General features: G+C 33.8%; 1 protein-coding gene and 1 non-coding gene across 5 annotated transcripts in view; both read right to left on the bottom strand.

Moving 5' to 3' along the window:
• STT3B (STT3 oligosaccharyltransferase complex catalytic subunit B) overlaps positions 1-22,566 on the bottom strand; it is a 66,878-nt gene that overhangs the window by 10,692 nt on the left and 33,620 nt on the right. For 2 of the 4 annotated variants that reach the window (XM_036431683.2, XM_036431685.2), the window contains exons 4-13: positions 21,221-21,286; positions 19,764-19,863; positions 10,462-10,560; positions 8,766-8,912; positions 7,788-7,836; positions 6,317-6,471; positions 4,293-4,504; positions 2,593-2,780; positions 1,585-1,756; positions 516-689 (exon numbers count right to left, since the gene is read on the bottom strand). In XM_036431683.2, coding sequence (XP_036287576.1) covers positions 516-689; positions 1,585-1,756; positions 2,593-2,780; positions 4,293-4,504; positions 6,317-6,471; positions 7,788-7,836; positions 8,766-8,912; positions 10,462-10,560; positions 19,764-19,863; positions 21,221-21,286 — 1,362 coding nt within the window. The remainder of the gene's footprint in view (positions 1-515; positions 690-1,584; positions 1,757-2,592; positions 2,781-4,292; positions 4,505-6,316; positions 6,472-7,787; positions 7,837-8,765; positions 8,913-10,461; positions 10,561-19,763; positions 19,864-21,220; positions 21,287-22,566) is intronic. The other 2 variants (XM_036431684.2, XM_036431686.2) reach the window with 2 other exon arrangements.
• LOC118715821 lies at positions 3,581-3,744 on the bottom strand. The gene has a single exon (XR_004986973.1). It is a non-coding gene; the product is annotated as a U1 spliceosomal RNA (small nuclear RNA).

Below are 22,566 nucleotides of genomic sequence, written 5' to 3'. Positions count from 1 at the left end.
TCCATTGAGCCAAACCGGTCCTGGCAGAAATGTGAGGCTTTACATGACACACATACATAAATTCTCCCAAAGGTTCTTTTATTCTGGATCAGTGGTGAGTCTTACATGTTTTGGGCCTTCATCATTTAATCATCTGTACGCCATAAGTGTCTGTAGACACAAGCGGTGGAGAGTAATTTTAAGGTCACTGTTCTATTTCAGGTTTATGATCATAAGGATCAGTAACAGAGTGGAAACAATGGAAACGGAAAGAAAGGGCAGAATTGCAAAGGCTGTGAAGGAGTCAAAGCAAAAAGTCTTGACAAAAGATAGCTTTGGAGAACAGAAATATCAAGTACAAATTTCTAAAGATTTAAAATTGGGAAAATGCTTAAAGTATCTTAATAGTAAATACAGAGTGAAGAGTCTAATGTGGGGAATAAAATAATGAAAACAAATACGATGCAATTAGCAAGATAAAAGAATTACATGGAGCCGTGAGCTGTTTTAAAATACTTGAACTAACCATTTCTTACCCGAATGTCTTTTGGATGTTCCCCTTCAGCTATCCTAACCATCCACAGGAACTTGTTGATGTCATCACCAGAATAGCCAATAACCCCTCCAAAAATTACCAAAACATAATCTACATCCAGACTCCTCATGATTTTATAGGCTGCTGTTTCATTTGAAGACATAGCTTTTCCCACCTACAGAAAAAAATGAGAATGTGTACACTTATCCCCATAATATGCTAAAAAAGAAATAAATGTACATTTTTACCTTAAGAAGGAATGTATGTACCTCAGGAATCTGATTTACATGGAATTCTTTTTATAGAAATGATTTGCTATGAATTCAACAAATTTACTGAGATTCAGAAGCACCTACACACTATAAGCAGGTATAGCAGATATGTCAAAATCAGAATAATGTTTTAGTATTTTGCTAATTATTTCATGAAATTAACATTTTAGTACAAAAGCAGGCAAGCTTAAAAGAAATAGGACTTCTCATTACCTCAAAGCCAGGTATGATTAGCAATCTAGCCATAACAAATATATTCTTCTCCTCAGTCTACCAGACATCTGATAATTAGCTACAACATTAGTACAAGTAAAACTGATTTGGTTACTATCCACTCTTGATTTAAAATCTTTTAAAAACAGAGATGTGATTACCTGAATTTATGCAAATTAGTTAACAGAGTAAACAGTCCCTGAATACAGTGCATTTGTTTTCCATATTTGCAAATAATTATCTTAATTTATAAAATGGAAAATATAAGTCAAATTTAGTGTTTTAAAAGTTTCAGATTTTTGGTGTTGGAAAAAATAAAAAAAAGTTTCAGATTTTGCCTAATTCTCATCATGAGATATCATGAGATCTACCAGAAATCAGCTTACAATTCTGAATGATACTTAGATAAGTAAATATGCATAACCTGAACTCACTTTATGGAATGAATTGTATAAAGAGAAATTTTGAAAATTCTGCATGCAAAGAGAACATTCATCTACATTTATCCTTCTTAATTACAAGAGGTGCCTAATTGCTAAGTAATAAAAATTTATAACTTTGATCTGTTGTTTATTGAATTCTTACCAGTGCTATGTGGCTGTTATTCCAGGTATTATTATCCACCAAAGTAGTTCTATTAGCCATTCCAGCTATCTGGTAGCCATAATCCCACCAAGACATCACTCGGGCATGTTCATCTGTATTTTGCCTTAGCCAAAAGTAAGCTTCTCTAAAATCATCTAAGATATTCCTGGTGCTGGGGGGGGGAAAAAATCACAATATTCTTTTAAATGAGATATTATAAATGTGAAGAGAGTAACTTAAAATCTTGAGGTGTTCAACCATTGAATTAATCTCACATTTTAAGGACGGCTTTTAAAAGCCTAAAAAAAGGGAGGTTGGGGAGGATATCAATGAAGAGCTAATGCTTTTTAAACTTTAATATGCATGCAAATCTCCTGGGTATCTTGTTAAAAGAACAGATTCTGAATTAGTAGTTCTGGAGTGGGGCCTGATATTTTGCAAGCCTAACAAGCACCCAAATGAAGCAGAAGCTGGGGTGGCAATATATAAATGATTTCTTCAATTTCAGCTGCATCATCATCACCTAGAGGGCTTATTAAATCAGACTGCTGAGCTCCACATGGGGTCAAGAATTTGCATTTCTAACAGGCTTCCTGGTAATGATGTTGCTGTATAGCAAGTCCTTGAATAACAATCCTTATGTTATCGTGTCTCATCAACGTTATAGGAATTGAACTCTTTTTCACTTAGCCTGTGGTAAAGTTGGTTTCATTATATGTTGTTTTGTCTTGTCACAGAGCTTATCTATGATAAGTGAGAACTCATTGTATGTCCAAGGACCACATTTAGAGAAAAACTAATATACATGTTGTGAATGCAAAGACATTCTGGACAAGAGCATGAAATACAATGATTACCACCCATATGGGGTGGGAGAGAAAGGCTCTAAGAAAAACATGGTAGATTCAAATGCAGAGCCTCACAAACATTATATTTTTTAAATTCTTAACCACTGAGACAGAAAAAAAAAAGGATAGGTATAAAATCCTTTTGAAGCTATTTTCTTACCCATCATGATTGTAAGAGGCCAGGACCACACTTGGACTAGAATAGGCATTGCTTGTGACCCAGGTACAGTGGACTGCAAACATCATCAATAGCATCAGCATCAACATGGTGACAATGCTTTTTATATTAGGACCTAGTCCCTCTTCAGTTTTTTCCTGTTCAGTTACATGTTTCCTCACTTTACCTGCCTGAAGATACAAAAAACTGGTTAGACAAATTCATCATTTAACTGGTTTCATTGAGACATTCAAGAAAAGTTAGGAGAATATTAACATGTCAATGTAATCCTTCGAGGGAAAAAAAATGTATAACCATCAGGTTTCTTGTGTGAGTGATAAGTTTTCTAAAAATCAGCAGTTGATTCTCAAATTAAATGTGATTGAGGTGGTTTCCTAAAACTATACCCAACCCAGGAGCTGGTCACAGACCAAAATATCTCCACTAGGAAGCTGCTTTCAAACATAGTATCCTTATGTTTTATGTATGTACAAAAGAGATAACCAAATAGTCTCATTCTGGCAAGTTTTTATAAAACTCAAATTCCTCATCCTAAAAACGACTGTCCAGCTATAATCTGGACTATGTAGAACTTTAGTATAGGACAAAAAATGCATCATCAGAATCAATCTTCCAATTTCCAAATCCCAAAACAGACATATTAAAATTAAGATAATATTTTTAAAAACTACAACAACAGACAACCACAAAAAACCAGAACAGAAAACTGAACAGTCATAAGTTCTAAACTGCTAGGCTAGTTAAGAATCCACAAAATAAAATATAACTGCAAACACAAAAGTAGGTATGTGCTATATTAAAACAAATCTGTATTAATTATATTGGTCCTATTTAGTAGTAAGGCAAGGTTTTCAAAGTTAATACTTATTTTGGAAAGTTTCATTGCTTATTGGAATTTAAAAACCTAGTTAATATTCAAATGAAGTTTAGTATGTAATCCAAGACAAGCGCGTTCTCTCTTTTTTTCCTTCAGGGAAGTATGGGAACACAGTCCCCCATTACCACAAATTATGCAGTCACGTTTCCCACATTGGGGGGAATTGCAAGGGTCAGCACATCCAGAATACAGTGGATAAGCCTTGCCCTGGGAAAACCACCTTCCTGATCATGGTACCTCCCCTGCCAGGTAAGTATTAGTGCTCTAATTCTTACGAGTCTTTTCCACATTTGCACCAAATATGACCTTACTCTTTACTTAACTTGACAGATCAAAAGGAAAAGTAAATTACATGCCCTGGCTACGTGTCTCGGTTTGTTGGAGCGTCATCTAGTATACCAAAAATAAATAAATAAAAAATAAAGAAATAAATTTTAAGTTTACACTGAACAGGGACCTCAAAGACAAGCGTTTGTGCACATGGTTTCAATGGGGTTTAATAATGTTCAATGTTATATATTGTAATTTAGTAGAGCACTAGGTTTTTGCTTTAAAAAAAGAGAGGGATTTTGGATAGAACCTGACCAAAATGAATGAGAATTCCTACTCTGGTTACATTCTATTTTCTTATTCTTACCTAAAAGACCAAGCAGGATTCAAAGTTTTAGGCAAACAGTAGAGACCAACTGAAAATGTCAGTTTGTCTAAATCCTGTTTAATCACGTTTCTTAATATTAATAGTTCTTACTGTGGTAGAAAAATAAAGCACATAAAATTTTTAAAGGTCTTACTTTAGATTCCCCACCTTATCATACAAATTTCCTGGATTTCTTTTGTCATCCTCATCACTGCTGTCCTCCACAGGTGGGTTTTCCCTTTTCATGTCATCCCCCAAATAGTGCTCAAAAACATTAGAGAAGGCAATTGCAGACAGCATACAGACGACAGGAGTCAAAGTCAACATCAGCCGCACCATCACTCCAGCAAAGTAGACAGCGCTGATGGCATACAGAGCAACTGGAAAGACAAGCTCTCTTGTAACACTTCAGAAAAGAAAATGTTCGCAGGAGACTGAACTAAGTATTTAATATCACATTATAAACCAAATCTAAAAACAGACATCTCATAAAAGAGCTAATTGTTTTTAAATTGATATACCAACCAAATGATTTAATAGTCATATTTAGAAATTATAGCTAATGCTAACTAGACACTATATATCAACAATTTAGAGAAATGTATCAAATTTAATTATAGTAATTATAGTTATGGGAACTGAGACAAATTCATTGTCAATATCATCACATGTTAGAAAATCTACAGTTGATGGATGAAAACACATTTGAGGAATTACATTATCAGGCAGAGTAAGTTTACAGAATCAAATAAAGTCTTTGAAAAGCTAGTACCAATATCTGGCATAAAGCTTGTCTAAAGTAAAAAAATAGGATGAGGAGAATATAATTTATTAGCCCAAGGAGGAACTTGTTACTAGTGAGAGACTTTTTAAAAAACTCTAAAGTATTTTCCAAAAACCAAAGCCTTCCACATAATATGCTAACTACCAGGAAGGTTCTACCATCTCAGGCTGAAGGCTATATGAATTCATAAAGTCAATGAGTCATTTGTACTCCTATTCTCAAGTAAGGTTAATTAAAATTTCATTTCCTCACTAAAAAATTATACCATGTTCATAGCTATAGCTCAATAAATTTTACAAATGTGCACACCTATGTCGTTATCACCCATATAAAAATATAGAGCCTCCTCAGAAGGATCCTCATACCTCTTCCCAGTTAATAACTGCTCTCCCCCACTCCCTGCCTATAATAATAATTAAAAAAAGTAAACACTATTTTGATTTTTAAAGCATTAATTTTCTTATTCTTGAACTTTATTTTTTAAATTATATAAAAATGTTCTTTTTTGTATTGGCTTTTTAGGTTAAACCATTCTTTTATTAATAGCTATATTGCATTCCCTTGTGGGAATACATCAGAATTTCTTTTTCTATTATACCGCTAACAACCTTTGGAATGTTTCTAATTAGGAGCAATTATGAATTAAGTTGCATTATTAAACATGTCCTTTGTTGGACATACGCACTCACTTCTCTTGGGATTAGGATTGCTGAGTCATGAGGTGGGCAATATGTTTAAGCTAAATCTTTTTGAATAATGCAATATTAACATGGCCTTTTCCAGAGGGAGTGGTCTACATAAACAAGAAGAATGAGTGTCATCCTTTGATTAGAACTCATGAGAGCATTATATTTTCCTCCTGACTTTATTCTGGAATAGTACAGTGAGTGTCACTCACGGTCCAAGCCGCATTACTTGTATAAGTTCAAGTCTGGTACTACAAATTATTTTTGTGTATGTTGCCTTTTTTCAATTTATTAGTTGTAAATTTACACAAATTATCAGTGAAGAAAGTGTTTACTTAAAGGTGACTCTTATTCCATTACAAAATGTACTTTGCACTGAAATTTCGATGATGGTCACCCCTGCAAACTTTTTTCTGCTTAATCAGATCTAACTTAGAAAATTAAATCAAGACTATACTGTAAGCAAAGTTATAATTCGCAATGCTTAGCCACAGACTATAACTCCCAGAAAATGTAGTAAATGAAATAAAAATGTTATATATGAGCCCTAAATTAAAAATTAATAAAATACATATAATATAAATTCACTGGGTTTTTCTTGCTTAAGATTTACACAAGAAATTTACCTTGACTATGCAGTCATACAAAGAATAAAACTTTAAAGTGATGTCAGTAATGAAAATAATTGTTCCAAAGCTAAGTATTTATTAAAAATCTCTTACCAAACACTCTTTCATCGTTGATATTTTTAATGCAGAACCATAGGCCTGCTGGGAAGGTACACACAAGAATATGTAGATCAAAGAAGAAAGACACCCAAGTCGTAGGTTGATGCTCAGACACTGATGCAATAATTGGAATATGTATTTTTGCATACCTGGTATTTAAAAAAATTAATACTTAATATTAAAATAAAATCTTTTTGGATGGAAAATTTTTCTTTGACTGTAGATATGATTTTTATCTTCTATCTCTTCTCACTCATAAGTATAGTCCAACATAACCTGTTGTATTAGATATAAATCTGGTCCACATTGATAAAACAAACTAATATGTCATCCCTAAAATTAGAAGAATTATCTAAGGCTAGTTATATTACGAAAGTGTTGGCTCTGACTTTTAATACAAAAATTTTTGCTAAAACAGGAATTGTTCTGCATTTTAACCTAGCACCTCCTACATCTCATTACATTTTAGACTTACTCTTACTAGCAGAAATAAGACATGATACTGCCACAATACTTTTCTTAGCAAGGCAATGAGACAAATAGAAAGGACAGGACAAATTATTCCTGAAATGCCCTGACATTCCCAAGTAGTCCATTAAAGTATAGGAAGTAAGAATAAATATTACTGACAAAAATTCATCTAATTACTAGAGATTTTCCTCAAACTCTTTGGTGTCCATTGGCTGATCTCTTCAATTATGTGTCCAAATGTTAGTTTCAGTCATTAGTATACTGTATATTTGCTCATGCCCTTTAATTAGACCTTCTGGTATCACAGCAATGGGAAGGTCCATTCAATAAACGGTGGTAGATTTTTTTATTGGGCCATTTAGGGAGTAACAAAGAAGACAGAACAGTGGGAACAGAGAAGACAGATAAATTATAATCAAAAGATATTTTCTCATCCTTAGGAAAACAAAATATCTTATTGAACCACTTGTCTAATTTAAAATTAATTTTTAAACAATTTCATTTTCTAATATCACTTGTAAAAGCACACAAATATTTTGTAGTATAATATATGTAATAAAATATCAAGAAACTTAAGTGTGGCATTAAAAAACATTAAAATCTTTTCTTTACATCTACGGTATATGAGCCTTAATGATTAAAAAGTAAATAATAATAGTTGGAAACTTTGAATACATTGGTAAAAATAAAAATCAATAATTAAAATTGCACAAATGTTAACTGAAATGTTTTGACAAAACTAAAATAAGGAGTTGTTCATGCAGAATTGAAATATATGTCATGTATAGCATACTAAAGATGCATTCCAAACAGGTATTATAACAAAGAAAAAATACAAGAGATTCAAATAAACAGTTACTAAACTAGTATATGTTAGATACTTTTAAAATGTTACCCAAGACCAATGGTAATGCTGACAATGTAAGAACGAGGGGGGGGGGGGGAGAGGGGAGAATAGCATTTCAATGAGGGCAAATAACTTATAGGCACTTACCCAGTGTCCCACAAGGAATAAAACCTGCCACTCCATGGTGCAATGTAACCTTAAAAGGAAAAATGTAGAGGCAATTAATCTGCCTTTTAAAATTGTTTTTGTTTTATATTTACTGATTATTATGGCTTAATTTAACCTAGTACTTAAATTTTTCAGTTTTAATTTGTAGGTGACAACATATTTCACAGGGCTGGCAATCAGATAAAATGTTAATGTGATCAAAGAAAAACAAATATCTGTGGAGATTACATTTCCAGAGAAACACAAGTGGATAGATAAAATTGTACGAAGTTTTCCAATTCTCCCATACACTTCAAGTTGACTAGTAAAACAAAGGTAAGATAGTAAGAAAGCACTGGATAATATTTAAAAAGGGGGGTGGGTGGTGTCTAAATTATCTAATATAATATGCCCAATTTAGATGAATTATGAAAATGATTTTAATCATTCATGCCTTTTTCTCTGGTCAATTCTTCATGATTTTATGAGTTAGGCTGATACATTAATTTAACAGACAGAATACCTTTAGAAAGAATTTGACTTGTTCTAGGAATTAGTGAAGTTAGGTTCACAAAGTAACTTAGAATCCAGAAGCAGACTGTTTAAAAGTAGGTCAGAGAACATATGCACACAAGAGGGCAAGCATGCATGCAGTAGGTTAACATTGGAAGCTTTGAATTTTATACAATTTGGCCTAGTCATATATCAAGACGATGCTTGGGCCTATTCATATATCAAGACGATGCTTGAAAGTAGACTTATCAGATCTTGAAGCAGCAAAAGATACTGTTAAAACAATCACAATTTGTACTGCTATGTAGATTTTAGAAACTTTGACTATTTTTATATTGTTTATTCAGAATGCAACCATAATATTTGACCCTCTAGGATAAATGGAATATGTACAAAATTTGTAAGTAATTACTTTTTACAATAAATTAGAGACAAGATTCACATCCTACAGATGATGACACCTACCTGTATAAGTCAAATAGATGACACTAAGGAACACAGCGCCTGCAGCTACTGATACACCCAAAAAGAAAAGGGTCTGGAACTCTTGTTTTGTTAACCGATCTCTCAGATACTGCAAGAAAGCATAAGCTTGCAACAGTGCAAATACACCTAAAGAAAAAGGTCATATAAGAGATTCTTAGAACACCCAGTACCATTCATAACAACTAGCCATTTCATCTAATCAACATTTTGTCAAATGACAACCAAACAATACACCCCCAAAATTCTGCTACACATTTGAAAAAAGATCAGACTCCCCATACATGAACCAAGAAAGAAAAATCCCAATTCAACAACTAGAGCTTATTTTAGCACATTAAATTTCCTCCTTTTGTCTCATATTTTAGAGACATGTTTTCTAGGGGGGGGAAGTAGAAATGTCATTTAAAAAAAAAATCCTAAGATTTACTGAAGGAAGAAGAAATTACTTGGACCAGGTAAATCCTGATATAACATATAGTTATCATTTATAGTTGAGTGGCTGTATGTGACCTTAATTATACACTTGTATAAGATTCTAAATTAGTATATATTAAAGTGAGTAATAAGATAAAATTAAAGCACTAACAATGAAAAGAATTTATATGCAAAACACAATACAAATTACCAGGTATAAAACAAAACAAAAACATGAGACCCCTAACCTTTCTGGGACATTATTTTTCTTTTAAAAAATTTATTCGTAGGGGCTATTTTTTTAAAGTTAATTTTAGAATGATTAAATGTGTACTATTAATGATTTAATTTTAAGAAATATAATAATGCATATGTATAGAGTCAATTGATTGTGTATCTACACAGACATTACTATACATGATTATATGCAATACGGATTTTTTTTTTTCAAATTACTAATTGATAATTTTATAACACCACATTATGAATGTAAGTAACATCATTTCACAGATTTGTAAGTGCTATATAATAGTAAGTTGTGGGTTATTAATCTTTTGGGTTTGTGTGTCTCCCCCTCTACCCAAATTCTCATGAAGTATGTGATGTTAAAAATCATAGAACATCACCTCAGAAAGTTAAAAATAATTAATTTATAAAAAATTACAAGTAAAATAAATACCCCCAGCCTTCATATGGGCTTCTGACCATGGACCTCTAGTTGAGAAGCTATTTATTCACAGATCCTCCATTTTTGTTAATTGTGACCCAGGTTAATAATGGCGAAGAACTCTGCTTATGTGGAGGAGAACTATATGACTTTTTAATCAATATAAAAGCCATTAATTCCAGTTGGTAGATACAGATAAAATACTTTAGTAAGAGGTAATGAACATAAAAATGAAAAGTTCCACCTAAATTTCCTGAAATGGAAACGCTGGTATAATTAATTCAATGGACAAATTCTGCTTAATATTAGTTTATATAAAGCAAATATTATTTAGTGCTTGCAAATAGCATCAATTGTACGAAAAAAGATGTTTTGCCTTTTCAAAACAGCAATGAGGGAAGATAGACACTTTTGGGAACACAAAAGCAGAATATTTCAATAAAACTATGATATTTTCATTTTACAGCGATATTTTAGAACCAATATGATGAAAATTAAAAACAAAAAAGAAAACCCACTTTATTCCCTTGAAGGTTGGCTAGCCACACATTCATATATTCTTTAGAAGAAGGAAAATTCAGTATTTTCTCATACCTGCAGCTGCCATGTGTTCACTTGTTCTGATTGGCTGGAATCCCACAAAGGGTATCTGCATGGATAATATTAAACCCACAATGTAGAAAGTGCTATATGCTAAAAAGACAAAATAGGAAACAAGATAATTTACCACTATCATAAGTATTTCAGACATAAATGGATAAATAACATTTCCTTTTTAGCAGTTTTAACTGAACTTATTTTAAGAACAGAATCTTGAAGTGACTTCTAACTGATGGTTAATCATACATTATAAATCATGAAAATTCTTTTTGCAAAAAAGAATTTAAAAAATTATTGTTTTATGCACTGTATTTCTGCAAACTATAATTTAAAACAGATTAGGAGGTAACTGGTGCTGCTTTCTTCTCCCCGAAATGGAATCAAACTTTTTTTCAACCTATCATTAATAATCATTGACACAACCCAAGAAGCTACATTATAAAACATTCCTATTGCCATTAATCCAAAATATGCATGACCTAGTGAATACTTTTCATCATGTATATATAAGTACCGTAGTTGCCATTATCTCAAAAGCTCAAGTATTACACAATTTGAAAAAAAAAAAAAAATCCTCACCCGAGGATATGTTTTTATTAATTTTTAGAGAGAGAAATATGGATGTGAAAGAGATGTATTACTTGTCATTTTATGGAGTACAGTCAATATTTAGTTGTTGGCAAATATAATACTCTATTAGGAAAAAACACCTGGGGGTATGTATATTTAGGAAGAGAACTGTTACAGCATACATATTAGTATGCTACACATGTATAGCACAGCATATAGCACATACTTCCCTTCGCCCAACTTAAAGTTTATCTGCTTTAAAAAACAACCCTATCTCTATAAAGTAAATTATGGGCTCATGATTCAAATGTCAAGTTGCCTCCCAAGCTGTCTGATAAGAGATGACTGTAGTGTTAGGAAAAGGATAAAAAGTTCAAGTACCGTATTTTTCGGACCATAAGACGCACCTTTTCCCCCCCCAGAAGTGGGGGGGAAAAGTCCCTGCGTCTTATGGTCCAAATATAGCCTACACATATACTTTAAAAAAAAAGTTTTTTTACTTGCCCGGCTCTGTGTGGTCTCTGTGTGCTTGCCCGGCTCGAAAATGGTTCTAAATGCTGCTGTTTACTTTACACTGTTTACAGGGTTGATTACATGTGTTTATGACTGTGATGTTGGGTTTTAATGCACATAAAATATTTTAGATACTATTTGTTTCAGAATCTTTTTTTCTTCATTTCCCTTCTCTAAAAACTGGTGCATCTTATGGTCCGGAGCGTCTTATGGTCCGAAAAATACGGTAAATTGCCAAAACCGGTTTGGCTCAGTGGATAGAGTGTCGGCCTACAGACTGAAAGGTCCCGGGTTTGATTCCGGTCAGGGGCATGTACCTTGGTTGTGGGCACATCCCCAGTGGGGAGTGTGCAAGAGACAGCTGATCGATGATTCTCTCTCATCGATGTTTCTAACTCTCTATCCCTCTCTCTTCCTCTCTGTAAAAAAAAATCAATAAAATCTGGTTAAAAAAAAAAAAAAGTTCAAGTAAATTAATAGAAAGGACCAATATATATGAATAAAGTTTCTAATGATCTCAAGCTAATGGGGAACTGGTTGTCTAGAAGATTGTAGAAGTAATCCATATTTCAGATATATTCATGTTGGAATGGAATTACCCTCAATGAAGTACTTGAACACAAACGCAATAAAAGTGAAGTAACTAAAAATTTCTGTCACAAGATTTGAACTCTCATCCTATTTGGTTGATGAGTGTTCTAATATCAACGTTTCATTGACAAATTAGTCTTTTATAGAGAGTCAGAGGCAGAATCAGGAAGTAAAGAAAAAAATTAGTGCAAGACCATTATTTGATTTTGAACAACTACTTAGCAACAAAAGTTTCAATTTCCTCACTACAGAATGAGGGATTTGAACAAGAAAACCTGTTGGTCCCCCCTCTAACAATAACATATGATTCCATGATCAACAGGCCTTTTAAACACCTAGATCTGGGAAATCAAACCCTAGACAAATAATGAACCCACAAAATCACAACTAGGTTTGAAAAATCTTATGTCATTTATGTGTTTTAACTATACTTAAGTCCACTTACATCCAAACACCACAATCACCTCTGAGGCTTTATTTCTCTTTTTTATATACATAAATGAGCACTAAATATTATAACTCATAAAATTTGGATTAAATATGATAAATGGCACATGTTGAATAAAAAAGAAATTAAAAAAAAAAGTTGAGGTGAAATACATATATAATGTATTTAAAGTGATCAATTCAAGTGCATTTAATACACCCTCAATGTTGTGCAACTACCACCTCTCTGTAGCCCCAAAACATTTCATCACCCAGAAAAAAAACCTCATACTCATTAGGCAGTTGCTCATTCTCCCCAGCCTGGGCCAGCCCAAGGCTTGTTCTTAATTGCAAAGGTAATGTTTTTGTTGTTATTGTTTAAAATGTGAAAGCCTCTAGTCCATTTACCTCCTCTAAGTCACATTTTCTAGAAATAATCACTAAAAGGTATGGTGGGCACACAAACATGTTCATATTATCTCTCTTCAAATGGAAGTATACTGTGCTCAGCAGTGTAAAAATTTCAGCAATCACTTGCTTAGAAACTACCGATGAAGTTTCCTCAAGGATTTGCTCAAGTTTATTTCCAGGCATATTCAAAAAGAAAACAATAAGCCTGGTAACATTCTCAATTAGTGGTTTTATGCAACACTGCAGACATTTATTGTTATTACTAAGGAAGAAAACACTTCATGCAGAGCAGATGAACTAGGGTTCAAGTTAATTCTAAGAGTGATGGAGATGAGTTCAAGAAAAATAATTCAATGTTTGCAAACAAAAACTTGTTTTTACTTAGGCTTTGTACAATAGCATTTAACAGTGGGTTTAAAAATTACCTCTATAATTTATTCAAATATTAACCTTTCATCTATTATGGTCAAGACTGACTAAAGTGACAAAATCCTTTTAAGAGCAATCCCATCCTCTAAGAGATATCTATTATAATTGAGAAAATCAGATATACACAAATAACCACATACAGTGAAAGAAGTACATGTGAGATTGGTGAAAAAAACCTGGCCCTGTAAAAACTTGAATGAAGGCGATATCACATCTTCAGCAACACCAATACCAATACCTGCCACTGTTTCAGAAGACCTCAACAACACAACCCATAGCAATAGCAATCTCTCCCCACCCAATTTGTCTTACAAATTCTATAGGAAACTTAACCAAGTTACTATCCACATATAACTTTCTATCTACCCATGTTAACCAACTTTTCTTACCCTTTAAACTAGAAGGACAAAGTTTTTCATCAAAGCAGTGAGTTTTATGGAAATGTACACCAGTAATGCTGTAAATCACTTATTACATCATGAAAATGTTACCACACTGCCATCCTGTGGAAGCACTGGCATTCATGACTGAAGATCATATTTCTAATGTGTTAGAGGAATTCCAGAAAAAAATTACTATTAAAAAGTTATATATGAAGTCTATCATTATTTTTAACAACAACAACACAACTCAAAAACCCCTCTTTGATTTGGGACAATAAACTTCTAAACAGAGCCAAAATATCTTTCGCTTTTAAAGGGTAGGGTTGGACCAGATTGATACAGAACAAAATAAACCATTGCCCTTGACTGGCACAAGATAAAAGGCCTTGAAAGGCCTAATTCAAGTTCCATTGAAATTTTAAGTTTTTAAGAAGCTCCTGATGTTCTCCAAACTAACATGTATCTTCTCTGAGACAAAGCATTACAGCTTGTGATGGCTAACACAGCTCTTCCTTCTGGCTATTCCTGAATTACATCCTTTTACAATAAATCAGTAATCTAATAAGTATTGAGTTACTCTAACAATTAGTCGAAACCAAGGAGGGGGCTCTGAGAACCTTTAGTTTACATCCATTTTGTTAGAAGTTCAGGTGGTAACCTGAATTTGAGATTGGCTTCAGAAGGTGAGGCAGTTCTATGGGGCTGAGCTCTTAAACTGTAGCATCTGATGATATCTATGATGTAAAAATTGAGCTGAATGATGATATCTATGATGTAAAAATTGAGCTGAATGGGACGACACCCAGCTAGTGTCAGAGAATAACACAAAACACTATTTAAGTGTTTGCCTCTGTTGATGATAAAGTATAAAGGAATAGCTAGATAAGACAAAAAGAATTCCAGAGGCTGAAAGAGGTAAAGATTGGGGGAATAAAATCTCTAGTGAATCAATTTGCTTGAATTTCCTCAAAAATAATATCGTAGAATTAGACAAACTAAATTCTAGCACTTCCCACTTTTATATCCTAGAATTTTTACAAGCAATTTTAAAAATTTATTGCTGTGTAAGTTAATCTAGCATTAAATATGTTTTGCTTATAGCTGCCAAGTGTATATACGATTCCTAAAGTTTATGGCTTTACTTTCAACTCACTCAATACTAGAATTTTCTTTGTTCACAAGCTATATAATCTTAGAATAATTTGTGCAAAATTAACACTTTACTCTTTCAATGATAATTCCTAGCAAATGTTACCATAAAAATATCTTTTAGGTAGAATATGAAAAGTGATTTTAAAAAATGTATTTTATTTGATTTCAGAAGGGAAGAGAGGGAGAGAAACATCAATGATAAGAGAAGAGTATCGATTGCCTGCCTCCTGCACAACCCCCACTGGGGATCAATCCCACAACCCAGACATGCACCCTGACTGGGAATCGAACCGTGACCTCCCGGGTCATAGACGCTCAACCACTGAGCTACTACAACTGGCTAAAAAGTGATTTTTTTACTCTCCTTACTCAAATTAACTCACAGAGAAAACATGGACAATAACAAAAAACTGCTTCAGTAACATTTAAAAACCATTTATCAATACAAGAAACTAATTTCTTCCTTCTTAAATTATCATTCTAATTTAGTTAATGAGACACATAAACTCATTCTGAATTTAAGACATGCTCATTGTAGAAAATTTAGGAAGTAGAGAAAAATATGAAGAAAATCACTAGTAATCCTTGCTATGTTTTTGTTAACATTTTTCTATATTATTATATACCAAAACAGATTGTATTTAATGGCACCATAATACTTTATGATATGACAACACTACATTTTAAGTGTAATTTATAAATTATAATTTCCTATTGGACATTTAAGCTATTTTCACAATTATACATAACATCATAGTGACCATCCTAAGTGATTCCATATCTTTAATAATATATTGTTATGACATAAAGTATGATAAACCTTTATCAAATTACAAAGGTTAAAATTTTACATTCCATTAGTATTGTATTATGTGATATCTGTAAAACCAGTCTTTCTATAAATGCAAAATAAGGCCTGGGTATTCTTCCTTTGTGAAAACATCAGAATCCTATTTGTAACGTAATTTTGTAAAATTTATTTCCCAATTCAACAAGTCCAAACTATATCTTCACAAAATAATTTAACTTTATAATCACACCCCAATTTCATCAAGTAGATAGCTTCTTACCGCCTTATATCTCAACTTTCTTTACACCTTGGCTTCCCACTCCTACCATACACATCCACATTACCACCCATGCTCCTCCTTTTTCACATGAACAAATAACAGTTTTCCTAGGCTTAATAACTGAGTCTAAAGACACGTGCAAAAAAATTTACTCAAAGGGAAACCATATTTTTTCTGTAATTATTTCAAATAATTCATTTTTACTTCATTTAATTTGATTCTTAGAACCCAAACTTTTTATTAATATGATTATGAGTTTGCCATCTAGCAATCCCTTTTTATCTAAATATTTTTGCTCATGAGGAAGAATAACTACAGACCAAGGACGTTGTGTGTTAAAAAAAAATCAAGAGCCCAGCCCTAGCAGGTTTGGCTCAGTGCATAGAGCGTCAGCCTGTGGACTGAAGGGTCCCAGGTTTCGCTTCTGGTCAAAGGCATGTACCTTGGTTGCGGGCACATCCCCAATGGTGAGTGTTGGGGGGGTAGGGGGATGCAGGAGGCAGCTAATCAATGTTTCTCTCTCATTGATGTTTCTAACTCCATTTCTCTCCCTTCCGCTCTGTAAAAAATCAGTAAAAAATATTTTTAAAAATCAGAGAACCAACTATATACAAATACTTGGTAATGCTTACATATTTTTCAGAAGCATTAAGTTATGTTAAATTTAACTTAAATCTTGATATATTCAGGATGAAGGAAGAGAAACATTTGTTCTGTGCCATCTCTTTCTACCCATTTAAAAGTAAACTCTATGAAAGAGCATAAAAACAACATAAAATACTCTTATTTACATGAGTGGAATAAGAGAAGAAAAGAGGTTGGGGTAGAGAATTTGAACACTATAAAATTATCTGAGACATTTACTAATCTAATTTTATATACATATCTAACATCCCTAAACCATTTTCTCTTCCCTCTGAAAAAAAACACACCACACACTCAAGAGCCAGTATTAACACCATGCTTTTCTAAACCATCAAATAAAGGTTTCATCTCAATTCTCATGCTACTACATCTTAGTGCTAACATTCCAGGGGAGCTGAACACTGCTCATGTTTCAAACTTTTATTATGTAGACCTTCCATTTGATCTCTTGAACAGCGTTCCTTATTTGGCTACCTTTGACTTTCCCTTTGGCTCTTCTTTTTCCTAATTCCTGTGCATTTCACAAAAGTGTAACCCTCAATCTTCTCTCCACTGTATTCCCCCTATAATTTTCAGGACCCCAAAATTTCTTAATTAAGCATACCCTAACCTTAACCCTCCCTATAACCAACCATTTAACCTAAAAACTTTTTTTCCTTCTGTAGTTCTAAAAAAAAAAAAAAGCTGAAACGTACAGTTTAATCTATAATTCTCCTTTTTAGATACCAATAACAAGTTATGATGTTTTCAGGATAGAGAGACCTAATAGGTTGATGTATTTCAACTGTAAGGTATTTATTTATATACTAGGCACATATAGTGATTTTTAGCATTATGGGCTGTGGAGACAAAAATCTAAGTTCCATTACTAGCTACAACATCTTCAGGAAATTATGGCATCTTGTTTCCTCATCTGCAAAACGAAGATAGTAACATGCCTACCCACACAGTGTTTATGAAGATTAAGGAGTTAAATTCATGTAAAGAACTTAAGACAGTTGTGATGAATAATAAGAACTAAACATTTATTAATTATGCCAGCTGTGATTGTTATAAGGTACACTGAAATGGCTATAAATATACTAAAATTTTTTTATAATTGATATAATGTTCAGTAAATTTCACCCTTTTAAAATATACCATTGGTTTTACTATATTCACAGAGTTGTATACTATCATCAATACCTCTATTCAGAACAAATACCATACCCATTCAGTCATTCCTCCACTCTCTAAGCCCCTGGCAAGCACTAAATCTACTTTCTCTCTCTGGATTTGTCTATCCTGGACCTAGTAGTGGAATCACTGGATCATACGATAACTCTGTGATTAAGTTTTTGAGGAACTGCCAAACTACTATGGCTTTTAATCATGCTGATGAGCTTTTATATCTTTGCTGTTTTCCAAAAAATCCTATACAATAAAAGAGTAATATGTAAATTAGCCATCACTCCACAACAAAATGGCAGCACCCATAGTAGATGCTGTAGGCATCGCCCAGGCAACAGGAGCCCGGTATCTACTCCTTGGCTGTGGAAGGAGGGGAGGGGTCTCTGGCCAGAGGACTGGGAGAGGGACATGGAAGGAAGAGGTCTGTGGTGTCGAGAGCCCAGAGTCCGTGTGCCCAGAGTCTGCACTCCGGCCTGCCATGCTGCGGGAAGGAAGAGGCCTGTGGGGCCTTGAGCCCAGGGTCCATGCCTCGGCTGGCTGTGAGGCAGGAGGGAAGGAGCCTGTGGTGGTCTCGATAGTGATAGAGCCCTATGTGTGCCAGGGTCTTCCACCTGCAGCCCCCAGTCGCAGCCCAGCAGCCCTAGTTGCAGACTGGAAGTCCCCTGCCAGCAGTCCAGAGGGGACCAGTGTAGCGCTGCAGCAGGGGGTGGGAGGTGTCCGGCAGGTATGCTACAGACATCAAATCACTGCTGCCGAGACTGCCCCCAACCCACACTCACAAGTAGTATGGTCCAAGAGGGCGACTCCTGAGGCAAGGCTCCCATGGCAGCTGATGCACAGCAAGGAAGCCTGAAAGCTCAAGCACCCAAGTACTCGATCTGCAGGGCGTCATGGGCCAGGGCCCTGAGGAGGCCCCAGGACAAGCATCTTCCCAGAGGCTGTGTGGAAAGAGGGGAGGAACCTCTGCCTAGAGGCCAGGTGAGGGATGCTGGCATCTTTGCAGGCCAAGACCAGGCTGAGGAACTCCCTCCCCCCAGCACTAATTTTGTGCACTGGGCCTCTAGTATTATTATAATGAAATTGTACTATTTTACTGAAATATTGGTTTTTGATCACAACTTCTCTCTGGTTAATTCAACCTATAAGAATTTTCTGTCTCTATTACAGAAAATGAACTCTAAAACTTGAGACACCATTGATCACTAAGCATCTAATTCAAGAATGTTTTAAAAACTGTACACTAAATGAAGATAGTTATGGTCTGAATGTTTGTGCCCCACCCCGGATTCATATATTGAAACCTAATGCCCAAGGTTTTTAATATATGAAGGCATTAGAAGGTGGGAGATGATTATGGCAGGAAGGCTCCAGGGATTAGTGCCCTTTGGATTGAGGCCCCAAGAGAGTTAGCACATCCCTTTCACCATGTGAGGGCAAAGCACATGAGCATTCTGGTGCCTCAATCTTGGACCCTCCAGCCAGATTGTGAAAAGTGAATTCTTGTTGTTTACAAGCTACCTAGTCTTTCATATTTTTTATGGCAACTCAAATGAACTAAGTCTGTTGAATATTATATAGAAAGGGCTTTTAAAAGTTTAAACTGTTTACTTAGAGGATGCTCCATCTTTTCTGATAAGCTGGATTTGAATAATATGTGGATGATTTTCATGACAGAAATGCTCATTCCACCAATTTAAAAAAAATTAATGACAAATATTAAATCTAGACTAATTTCTATAAAAACTCATCAAGAAGTTGGTAACACCACACTTAAGTAAAATGCCTAACCATTATAAGTACAAAAAGGGAAATGAATATAAAATTATTTTTACCTTCTCATTGCTAATACTGGCCTAAGAAAAAGTCTGTGCAATGAAAATAATGTATATGAAACAACTCTTAAAAGCGGAAAGATTTCAAAAATCAAATCACTTACCTATGTAGACTCTTTTGCTGTATCTCTGCATCAGTAATAACACAAATACATGCAGTGGAATAAGGTTGATAATAAACACATAACCACCCCAAGCAGAGACCTATGGGTAAATAAGTTAAATAATTTGTTTGCTTTTTTTAAATAGTTAAGTTTTGTCATGATAATCAACACATAAACAAAATGTATTTAGCAATTTTCAGAGAGGCTTAAAAATTGATTTATATAACCACAAATAATTTATTTTTCCTTACTTTTATTGATAAATAACACAATACTATAAATCCAAAATGCTTTCCTATATTCACTTGAGAAATGGTCAAATTAAATTTAACGAGAATGTTGAGAACATTATAACTTGTGAATCGAAAGTAAAAGGACTGTCACAAAACAAGGGCTTTCAGGATACAGATCTTAACATTTAAAAGAAAAAAGCCTATTTACTTCCCCCATTTTTGCATGATAAATATATTCAAGAAATTTTACTGAGAATATAAACAAGACTATTAGCAGCAGTCAACAAGTCAACTAAAGGGAATTCTCAAATGATATGGATATACTTGTAATCCTCAAAATAAAGGTGTTGCCTAGGGTATAAATTATTTCCTACACAAATCAAGATACCATTTTAATGTCTGGCTGGCATCACAAAGTTAGAATAATTCTATTTAATCAGAATAACTGAGTATGTTTTAGTGTAAATTATAAAGATCCTAAAGATAATGTTTATTCTCAACCAATAGAACTTTTTAAGTACATTCAATAATAGGAAATAGGGTCTTATCAAGATAAAAGTTTTTGGATATGCTCTAATAGTAGTAATTAAAAGTTTGAAAAAGCCATGTATAGCAATGGCTTAGCAGGCGTCTTCAAACTGCAGCCCGCGGGCCACATGCGGCCCGCAGAAGAGTCTGATCCGGCCCGCCAGGTTTTTTGGGCAGTGAGCGCAGCCGAGGTGTTACAGTAGGAATTAGTAGTTCATATAGTCCGGCCCTCCAGTTCTCTGAGGGACCGTGATCTGGCCCCCACTTTAAAAAGTTTGAGGACCCCTGGCTTATAGTCTTAGGAAAGTTTATCTAATATTCAAAAAGTCTGTGCAAAAGGTCGCGGCATTAGAAAGGTTGAGAACCACTGACCTAGAGGATGTTACCATTATTTAGGTTGAGTTGTATATTTAAAAAAAAGATTTTTGTTTCATTTGCTGTACATATTGTATTGAGAGGTTGAATATTATCCCTCCCCACTAACACAAAAGTCCATATGGGCCCTGGGGAGAGGGGTAAAGCAAGAGAATGGGAGTAATGAAAGAGTATACATTAAACAAAATTAAGATCCTAAAGATTTCAGGAGAAACAAAGTGGAGAACTAGCCCTTGATGAAACAAAAATGAAGATGAGGAACTGGTCTAACATCTAAAAAGATTTGTTAGAACTCATGTAGTTTCAAATATAATATCTTACCATATAGAAATACGATAAGCAGCAGCACACTGTCCAAAAAACAGAACCAGTTTTTACAGATTTTACCTAAAAACAAAAAAAACTGATATAATAAATGTTAACAAATGTTCCTGCTGAATAAAAAAAAATGTTTAGTAAATATGTATTACAAAAAGCCAAAGTTATTTTTAAAATGCACTAAGGTTATTCAGATCCACTTAATATATGCATTTATAACATTTGGCAGCAATCAGATATTTTAAAAATAGCTTTGATTTCTAGCTGTTTAGTATTCAGTAAAATAAATAAATAAATAAATAAATCATCTCAAAGGAACAAACTATATATTTCCATTTGTTACATTTTTATATTAATTAATATCAAATTGAGATTTTTAACTAAAGAATAAAATTATTCAGTTTTAACTAAAGAATAAAAATCTTCATTTCCATATTGTTGATTTGCTTAACCTTAATATGTAACCCCATATTTGAATGTGATCATCTCAAAAGTATAATTCTGAGCAACTAATTTGAAAAATTTTTCATTATCTAGAAATTTTCAAATACTACAATCAATAGTGATGTTGGCAATCAGTAGTGATGTTGGCAATTGTTATATGCCAAAGAAAACCTGTGGAATGCTTTCCTTAAGGGAAAAGGTAGAGGTCCTTGATTTAATAAAAGGGGGGGAACATAAGCTGAGGCTGCTAAAATTTACAGTAAGAACAAATATTCTATCATGAAATTGTAAAGGAAAAGGAAATTCATTCTTGTATTGCTCTTGTACCTCAAACTACAAAATTCACAGCCATAGTGCGTAAGTGCTCAGTTAAGATAGTAAAGGGTATAAATTTATATGTGGAAAATTTCTGGAAACTTTTCAAAAATTAAATCTTTGGGAGACCACATTCACATATCTTTTTCCCCCCACATATCTTTTATTACAATATATTGTTATAATTGTTCTATTTTATCATTGCTGTTGTTAATCTCTTACTATGCCTAATTTATGAACCAAACTTTATCATAGATATGTATGTATAATAAAAAACATAGCAAATACAGGGTTTGCTACCACCCACCATTTCAAGCATCCACTGGGAGTCTTAATATATGTCCCTTGTGGGTAAGGGGGGGGGGGGGCGACTACTGTCATCAACACGGTATGGTATTGGTGAAAGAACGGAAGATCAATGAAACAGAACAGAGAAGCCACAAGAAGACCCACACAGTCAATTGACCTTTGACAAAGGTACAAAGGTAATTCAATAAAGGATAGTCTTTTCAACAAAATGGTGCTAGAACAACTAGACATGTACATGCAAAGAAGTGAATCTGAACACAGACCTCATCATACTCCACAAA

Source organism: Pipistrellus kuhlii, unplaced genomic scaffold, assembly GCF_014108245.1.
Source record: "Pipistrellus kuhlii isolate mPipKuh1 unplaced genomic scaffold, mPipKuh1.p scaffold_m20_p_11, whole genome shotgun sequence".
NCBI lineage: Eukaryota > Metazoa > Chordata > Mammalia > Chiroptera > Vespertilionidae > Pipistrellus > Pipistrellus kuhlii.
Note: the sequence above shows the minus strand (reverse complement) of the source record. Positions and strands in the feature narration are given on the sequence as shown.